The following is a 9,751-nucleotide window of genomic DNA, read 5'->3' on the forward strand; positions in this document are numbered from 1 at the left end:
AATGAGATGTTATAACTCGTTTAAGGATTGTCTGGGTTTTGTAAGACACATACCCGTGAATTCGGGTTAAATGCATGAGAAGCCTCCATTTAAAAATTAAGCAAACTGGTGGCTTCCATAAAAGGGGGGAGCGACCACATCGCGACACGTATGATTTTTGAGCTTTCATTTATATATATTATAGATAGAAGACAACTTACCTTTAAAAAAATCAGTTGTTTATTAATAAATAAATATAACTAAATAAACATACCACTTGATCAACATGTGGTTCTTTTCTCATCTATTATTAATCTCATGCACTCAAACCTAACAAAAAATATTCAAATGATTTTTTTTCGAATGAGAGACATATGATAAGATAAAAACAGAAAAAACTTTTTATCGTTTTTATATTTTTATAAAGATGTTATATCATAATTTCTTTAAATACATTTAATAATGCATCTAAAGATAAATACTAATTCTATGATAAAAAACAATAAGCATATAAAGAGAGTTAGAAAAAAACTTTATAGTGTTTTATTTGGTTGTTCTAAAGGGAGACACCAAAACGAAAAAAAAATAAAAAATTAGAGAGAAATAATATGTAAAAAAATGTTAAAGGAATTGAAAGTTAAGGAAATAGGTGTGATAAAGGAGAGAGAGTGTACATTTAGCCTAAGGGGCTGTTTGTTTCACCTCTTAATGGTACCATTCAGACCTGAACATCTGAATCGCTTAGATTCAGACCGTTTGTTTTGTTTAAAAATTTCATCTGAATGAAAAATTAAACATCTGAATCGCTCAGATATATAAAGAGTCTGAATGAGAACATAGACAACAATAACCCTAACCTAATACACGCTTCTTCTTCATATGTTATCCCTCTGTTACGGACTGAAACCATTGCAAGGTATGGGACTTGTCCCACATCGGTTGTATGAGCAACTGATGTGGGGTTTATAAGCCAAATGGGTTCCCTCACCTATCAGACTAGTCTTTTGGGTTTAGTTCTTCTGTTTGGCTTGTAACATTGGTATCAGAGCCAACCTCGGAGTGGTGGTCTGGAGGAAGCCAGCCGTGACCAACGTGGCCGTGACCAACGAGGACTCGGAGTGGTGGCCTGGAGTGAGCCAGCTGTGACCAACGTGGCCGTGACCAACGAGGACGTTGTCCCTTAAGGAGGGTGCATTGTTACGGACTGAAACCATTACAAGGTATGGGACTTGTCCCACATCGATTGTATGGTCAACTGATGTGGGGTTTATAAGCCAAATGAGTTCCCTCACCTATCAGACTAGTCTTTTTGGTTGAGTTTTTCTGTTTGGCTTGTAACACCCTCCCCACCCTCAACCTTCCAATCAGCCTACCTCCTTCCAGTTCGGTGGTGCTGCTGCAGTGCTGCTTGCCAATCAGTCTTTCTCATCTACTATCCCTCCCAACCCTCAACCTGGTAATGGTTTTCTTCAATAGCAATTTGAGATTTTTATTTTTGAAATTGATGAATCATTCGATCCTTGTTCTCTATCTGCTAAGCATGTATAATGTTTGTGTGTTTGTATTTATAACATGAATTAATTAGATCTATAAGATTAGTCATAACTGTTAGAGATTAGGGTTTCAATTATGGGTGTTCTTTATTAGTCATTATCTGAAAAAAAAAATCTTCTAGTAAAGTTCTAATCACGCAGGATTATTAATAAAAACAACCTGTTATGTCTAGCACTTAAAAACTTGACCGTTTTCACCTGTTACTCAACCCTGCGCAGCCTAGCCCGCTCATTTGACCACCTCAATCAAATAATATACCCTGTAAAAAAATTAGCAAGTATCAAAGGCTTGAAAAAAGCACATGTTAACTTACCAATTCAGCTGATGCTTGCTTCTTGTCTTACATACAAGTTTAGGCGAAAAATGGGCATATTTGAAGAGTTTTAATAAAGTTTACAGACTTCAACATATGCAAAAAAGTTCAGTTGTAGTCATTGAATGATTTTAATAGATGGAAAACTGGAGTCAAGTGTTATTATGAATACGTTTACTAAACCGATTTAATTATATATATATATATATATATATATATATATATCCCTTTGGGCCCGTTTGGCAAATATAACTCAAACAGATCGATTCAAAAGTAAACGGGCCAGATTTGCAGACTCTAGTACTTTGTGTGTTTGTATTTATAACATGAATTAATTAGATCTATAAGATTAGTCATAATTGATAGATTAGGGTTTCAATTATGGGTGTTCTTTGTTAGAGATTAGGGATGAAATATATATATTGAACCAGCATATATGCAGGTTGAGTGGGTCGGGTAACGACTCAATGATTGGGTAAAAATACTACTTAAAGTTTGTATATTTGGCAAAATGGTTCGGGTCCATAAAACAGCTTGAAATCAAACCGGTTTAGGACCCGAATAAACCGATTCGATCCAATCCAGAAACTAGTTTGAAATTAAACTGAACCGCCAATTTATACCCGGTTTGAGAACAAACCGAACCAGCTGAGTTAATTTGAGAGACTTTTTAGAGTTGAGAGTTATTTGGCGCTGCTCCGCCTTCGCCCGCGCCTCCCGCATTTCCTCCTGCAGCCACTGCATGTCCTGCTGCAGGTCATTAGTCTGCTGCATTTTTTGTACTCGGTCTGCAAATCTACATTTATTATAGTAACTATTTTCATTATCATATGTTATGTGTTAATTGTTGATTTATTTATTAATGTTATGTGTTAATTGATAAATTAGGCCTTTATTAACTTTGAGTAGATATAGTTATTTTTATGTGTTCAACTCAAAACTTGGTATTAGGGGCTGTACTTGTTTGACATGAGCTAAGCAGGACACGAAGAATATGTTTTAGGTTGGCTAACATGACCGGTTATGATCTTATAATCTGGCCCGAAACTGTTTTTAAATCTATGTTTTTTATAAGTCATTACTAAGGGCATAAAAATCAACTTATATATGTTATTTTTTTTCTTTTGAATTGTTCAAAGAAATGGCACAAAAAAGAACTAGGACTAATTGGAAACCAGAGAGTGTTGACAAAACATTTCTTGAAACATGTATTCATGAAATAACACTCCATAGACTTCAAGGAGGTAGCCTTAAATCAACATCATGGAAGAATGTAGCAGAGAAACTGAAAACAGAACACAAATTCATTGTGGATCAAAAACAAATGAAGAACCGGTACGATTATCTAAAGGGAAAATTTCAAGCTTGGTCAAAGCTAAAAAACAAAACCGGCAATGTTTATAATCCCGTAACAAACACTTTTAACATGTCCGAAGAAGAATGGAAAATTGAGATTAAGGTATTTCTTTCGTCTAAAAAGTCATTATTATTATTATTATTATTATTATTATTATTATATTTCAATAAGATTATAGTATTTTATAATATATTTTTTTCACACAGACCAACAATAAAGTAGAATCTTTGAGAAGTGCGCCCCTTCTCTTCCTCGAGCTTTGTGTTCAATTGTTTGAGGGCTCTACTTTAAACGGCTTTGATAGTTGGGGGCCATCTTCTACACTTCCTCATTCTTTTGAGGAAGTTTCTGACCACAATTTAAATAATCTTGAGGATTTCGAATGCACTCAAATGGACCCCCCAACTCAAGGTGTTAGTGAGGAGTCATCCGGTCGGTCTAAAGGGAAACGTAAAGTTAAGGAAACATTTAATTCAAAGCTAATAGAAGTTGGTGACCATATTACTAAGGTGGCAAAGATGTTGATTGAAAAACACAATCTTTCTATATGCAACCGTATTTGTAAAAAAATTTGATACACATTTACAGACAAATGCTACCTTTGCGACGCTGCATACACTAACACTCGTGGATTTATGGCTCCTTACCGTAATACGAGGTATTGGTTAGCTGATTTTCGACGACAACGTGCGTTAACTAAGGAAGAAAGATTCAATCATGCTCACGCACAACTCAGAAATGTTATTGAGCGCACGTATGGTGTTTTGAAGGCTAGATTCCCAATCCAAAAGAGAATGGCTCCCTTTTCTTTTCCAATACAAAGAGACATAGTGATTGCATGTTTTAATGTCCATAACTTTATAAGGAAATGCAATATCCATGATCAATTATTTTTGGACTATGATGAGAACACCATCTTTCCTGAAATACAAGGTGAAGAAAGTGATGGCGAGTTTGTTCACGACATAGAATGGGGTTCACAAGGTGTTGAGTATATGACTACTTTGCGTGACGAGTTAGCTACTCGACTAATTTCAAGTTAATAAAATTAAAATTGTAAACAAAGTATTAATTTCTATTTGGATTTAGTATGTTTCCATGAATTTTGAAGTAATAATGTGCAATTTGAATTTTCTATGATTTTTGTCTTTTCTTTTTATAATTATTTATCATTCATAGTTTTAAACAAAAAGATACATTTCATTCGGCATAAAATAGTTCAGAGGGTAAGATAGTCATTTTGTACAGTTATTCAGATGTCCAACCAAACAAACTTTAACTTGTTCAGATCTTAGTGGTTCAGACCCTCTTAATCATTCAGACCTCTTAATGGTTCAGCACTTGCCAAACAGCCCCTAACTTAAGTTTGTTTGGAAAATCTTCTTGACGCCATTAATGCTATAAATGTAATAAGTATCACTAAATAAATAATATAACGCATTTATGACAAGTATCACTAGAGTAATTATAGTTATAATTGTAGTAATTATGTTATCAAAATAAAATAGTGTAGTTATAATTACTATATTTCAAAAGTTATAGTGTAATACTCTGTATTAATTACTATAGTTATTTATACATTTCTTACGATAAAAGTTATCTATTTTTGATCCAAACCTTATTATCGTATATATCTAGCAAGTTGGTAGAAAAGCCAATCCAAGAGTTACAATGCAATTAGAAAATAAATAAATTAAAATTGCACCAATCTAACTAACAGTGGCGGATCCAAGATTCTTTTCTTATAGGTTCGTCTTTTTCGACTACCAGGTTTTTTTTCAACCAAATGTAAGAATTTTGGGCCGGTCCTTGAGTATATAATGAAATACAACATCATAATAAGAAAAATGATAGTTAGAAAACCCCCAATTGGATTATGATATGATTAGTAAATAACAAACCGGCAAACTCGAGTTTGAAAAAACAGTACACAAGTCAAACTCGAGTTTGAAAAAACAGTACACAAGTCAAACTCGAGCTTTAGAAAAAGCTCGAAGCAAGCAAAATATAGATTAGCTCTCGTAAGTCAACACTAGACGAGAAACAAATGGACTTTTAATGAAACAAACGTTCCATCTTTTTTATTTTATTTCCTTAACTGCTTAATTAACATTTCTAGTGTACCACTTGCCTCTTATGTCAGGTTTGATACCACAAATGACTAAATACTTTTGTAGGCTTCTTTATTTTGAACAGAATCACTAGTGTAGTGTGCGAATAAACTCGATGAAGGACTAAAGCGGGTTGTTTATTTAGTGAACATATTAAGGAGCATACAAGATTCGAAATCGGGTTCATCCACCAAGGAATTTCAGTTCTGAAATTGATTTGAGGAGTTGATGATCATGCTACTGAATCCATGAAGAAGAAATTACTAGTACAAACATGATTCGGATGATAAAAAAAATTGGTGCCTATTTTTCAAAATATAAGCTTCCCTGACAAAGTAAGCTTTCTAGCGTCACATCGGTATAGGGACTATAGTTCACGAAGACGAATTTGACGATCCTATAATAATACGAAAAAAATAAGCATATGAACCTTGATAGAACCACATCAACAATGTTGGGATTTTTGAAAATTGTGATTCATTCGTATTAAGCTCATACATCGAATCAATGCTTTTGTGGATCGAGTTCTTCTTAATCAATAAACACGCTATATAATGGCAATATATTAATAATAGGTTTAATATCACAAATGAATAAATAGATAACATGTTGGACTTCATCAATTTCAACACAAATAAGTGTAGATATTAAATCAAGTTCGTAAAAATTACCATGAGAAATTTCATGATATTAAGATCTCAATATAAATGACTTCCATTTCATGAAGTTATTAGATAAATAGATTAAAGCTTCCAATATTCAACAAGGGTATCGGCAATTACATATAGTTGGACTAGTACATTTTGCTTTAGCGAGGCTACCCCTAAAGAAGAAACAATATCTTTTGCATTTTATATCGACACAAGGAACATCTCTCCATGGTATATTCACCGAATATACATGTTTATTCGTCATTCCCAATTTTTTATCGCCTAAAACATGAAAAAAAAAGTTTATTTTACTTGTATCATAATAAAAGGCACAACAAATGCGATGAATAATAAAATATGCATGAAAAACCGACCATTTATTGATTTCGTCATTGTTGATGCTAAGATGAGCAGTAGAAGGTATCCGTAGACGTAAATTAGCTTCATTTCTAACTTCCAATTTAGTTGTTCTCAACAAATTTTACAAAGAAAACTAATAACAAACTTATGTTTATATAGCGTCTTGAGATTGGTTAAGAATCAAAAGGTATGATTTAAAATGACATATTTATTGTATAGATTGGTTAAGAATCAAAATGTATGATTTGAAATGACATATTTATTGTAAGAAACGTTGGAGTTTAATTTTGCTCATGAGCTATTAATAATAAATAAATGAATACAGTTATTTTAAAAAATTCGGTAATAAGTTAGTGGAAAATCTCCTTGATTCCGTTAATTACTATGAATGTAATAAATATCACAAAATAAATAAAAGGTCCCTTGCCCTCGAACCATGGAAAATGATGTGTGTCTAACGATACTCTCACAACTAAGCTTTAAATTTATTAAACGAAATTCCTAAAGAAGCTACACAAAACCAGCAAGTGTACCGATCACTAATAGTATATCACTAAGGAAGTCCGAGTGTCGAACACAAGGAAACGTGAAAACGTATCTAATACTTAACCCTAAATAAGACTCACCTAAGAATAATATATTTTTAAATTGATTTTTATATTATTAATTACTTAACCTAACTTAATTTAATTAACTTAAAAGACTTAATTTAAGAAAACTAGACGAAACTGTGAAAATACGATTTATCAATGGGAAAAACGTCTACCTAGGTAAGAATCCTATTGAAGGTATAGTAAGCTATTGGATTGTAGAATCTCACAACACCGGTTCCTAAGGAATGACACAACTAAGGTTCACTCAGGAAGCTAGATTACCTTTCGGTCTCACTAACAAACCCTAACCTACACTTAGTTGAGTTTAAGAACAAACATGTTGACGAATTGTTAACGTGCTCTAATGCCGACTCTCTTCTCGGTCTCACCGACACACTACCCTAATGGAGACGAATACTACGCAACCAAGGATAGATGAACAATTCAGTTTAACTTAAACTAGGTCAACTAATCGCTCACAAACCCAAACCCAAACCTGACAAGAACCGAACCCGCTCTCGCGCGATCCTAATCCTAACAAGTAAAAGCTATGAGACGAGTTTACTTCCTATCACCTCTCGGTCTCAAGGAAGGTGTCTACCCGCTGATTATATTTAATTAAAACACTCACTTAAACCTTACGGTTGATCACCCCGCAAACAAACCCTAAACACTAAGTAAATAGTCCTAACAAGCAACAATCAATCAAAACTCATTCAATTAATTAAAGCAAGAGGTTTATAAGTGTAATTAACAAATTCATAGCCATTAAACACAACCTAATTCAATGTTAAACCAAACTTTACATTAACAATTTAAGCCATGATCATCAACAATCCAAACTACTTCTTAAAACCTAACAATAATCATCTAACCTAGGTAGAACTAACTAGTTTAGCCTAACATGATTTTTGGACAGCAGCAATATATCAAATTAAACATCATATAACTCATCATAAACATAACAAAACTCTTCAATGATCAAGAACAATCAAACACAAATCAATCTCTAAGTTACTTGCAAAACAAACCAACAAAAAGATCAAGTTTAACTAGTTAGGTTTCTTGAACAAAAGAACAAAGTTTATGAATGATTACTTAGGGTTTATGGCTGAGATTATGAGATTATAAGACCCTTAGCTGCTGCACCAAGGGTCCCTCGATGATCTCCTTCCTCTCCTAGCCACCACAAAGCTCACAACAAATATTATTCTTCCAACCTTTAGCTGTCTAAAATCTCGATCGGAATAAGGGCTGCCCAAGTTAGTATATTATAAATTGTTGTTGTTGCTTTGTGTTTGCTGCTCCACGCCACTTTTAAATTAAGTAGGAACAACTAATTGTTGTCTCAATTAAGGAGACAACAATTCAGCCGTCCAATTCAACACCAACACCAACCACAAACTTGATTTTTTTTCTTTTTTTTGCTCTTAATTCCGATCGGCTGTTCTAGGGTCTTGTTATTTTTTTCTTTTAATTAATATAATAAGGCATGAAAGGCTCTAATTTGTGGGCTTGGGTCAGGGCTTGAGTTGTAGTATTGAAAGTTGACCAATTAAGCCCCTAAACTCTTCAAATTTCACTCTTTTTTCCATCAACTTTCAAAACCTACAAGTAAACATTCAACTTTGTAAAATCAAGCATAATCAAACCATAAATCTTAATAATTATACTAATAAAGTATGTAAAACATGATAAAATGATAAGGAAAGTAAGTGTGTTTTACAACACATCAGAAAATCTCCTTGATTCCATTTGCTTTTGATACTTTTGGGTCCCTTTCCTTCAAACCATTGTGTTCCTAAAACGAATTTAGCGGGTCGTGCACGGTTACTCATCGACGGAGGAGAACCATGCATTTGTTTTCAATAGGATTGATTTTGCCATACAAAAGAGGAGTTGCGATGCATTTTGTTTAGAGGAAAAGAATGAGGTTCCAAAGGAAGAAGAGTGCACAATTTGAAACAGAAAAGGAGCAAAGAAAAAAAAGGCGCGTGACAGTGAGAATGATCTACAAGGGGGTCACGAAGAAAAAAAAAGAAAAAGAAAGAAAGAAGAAATGAGGGAAAGAAAGAAAAAGGAAAATAAGACCAAGCGTAGTCGGAGGATCACTGCGGCGTTTTGGGTTATAACGACGGGGGCACACCGCCCCCCCCCCCCCCGGCGTTTTGGGAATTTTTTTTACGCGTTATACATAAGACGCTGGAAAATGGCTCCAAAATCAAAAATTCGACCGTTGGGAGCTTGGGTTACCGTTGGGGAGCCGTTGGGATTAAAAAAAAATCTTTTTATTTACTAAATCTATACTATAAAAACAAACCAAACCTCATTTTTTAACACATTCATTTCTACCACTTCTCCACAAAATATATTTTTACACAATTATTTCTACTACAATACTACCAAAATGTTTCCGAATAACAACCAACATGTTCTCGGTTTTGATCAATTTTCCCGTCAAGGCAACGCATGCATTTTTTATTTTAATTCAATGTATTTATTTTATTTTAATTTAGTTTTTATTTGTGAGTTTAATGTATTTTTTTTTAATTTTAATGTAGTTTTTAATTTTTACTATTTAAAAAATTAGTTGCTCCCTTGCTCCCGTAGTTGCTCCCCTGTAGATGGGGGGTGAGCAACCTGTAGTTGCTCCCCCCTTCGAGTGTGAGGGATTTGGTCTTTGATTCTTGCTCTAACTCATCTCGAGTCGGGGTCTTTAGGGGTCCGTTGTCTTTTGTGATTTGTTTGTTTTCTGTTCTCGTGTGTGCATGGCTACCATAAAAATAATTTGAAACATAAATACAGGAGGGCTTGGTCCTAGCTCCACTTACGGT

General features: G+C 33.9%; 1 protein-coding gene across 1 annotated transcript; it reads left to right on the top strand.

The window, feature by feature from the left end:
* The first annotated feature begins 3,595 nt into the window (after nucleotides 1-3,595).
* On the top strand, nucleotides 3,596-4,246 carry LOC143565731 (uncharacterized). Its single transcript, XM_077052612.1, has 2 exons — nucleotides 3,596-3,695; nucleotides 3,792-4,246. The coding sequence occupies exons 1-2, from the start codon at nucleotides 3,596-3,598 to the stop codon at nucleotides 4,244-4,246; spliced, it is 555 nt and encodes a 184-aa protein (XP_076908727.1).
* Nucleotides 4,247-9,751: the final 5,505 nt, after the last annotated feature.

This window comes from Bidens hawaiensis, unplaced genomic scaffold, assembly GCF_021521415.1.
Source record: "Bidens hawaiensis isolate Kalapana, Puna unplaced genomic scaffold, B.hawaiensis_p1.1 tig00022513_1, whole genome shotgun sequence".
Classification (NCBI taxonomy): domain Eukaryota; kingdom Viridiplantae; phylum Streptophyta; class Magnoliopsida; order Asterales; family Asteraceae; genus Bidens; species Bidens hawaiensis.

What these genes read in the sequence shown, in the direction of transcription:
- LOC143565731 (XM_077052612.1), top strand. Translation starts at nt 3,596, where the DNA reads ATGGACCCCCCAACTCAAGGTGTTAGTGAGGAGTCATCCGGTCGGTCT. An exon ending in TTCAAAGCTAATAGAAGTTG is followed by an intron (nt 3,696 to 3,791) that starts GTGACCATATTA and finishes ACACATTTACAG; the next exon opens with ACAAATGCTACCTTTGCGAC.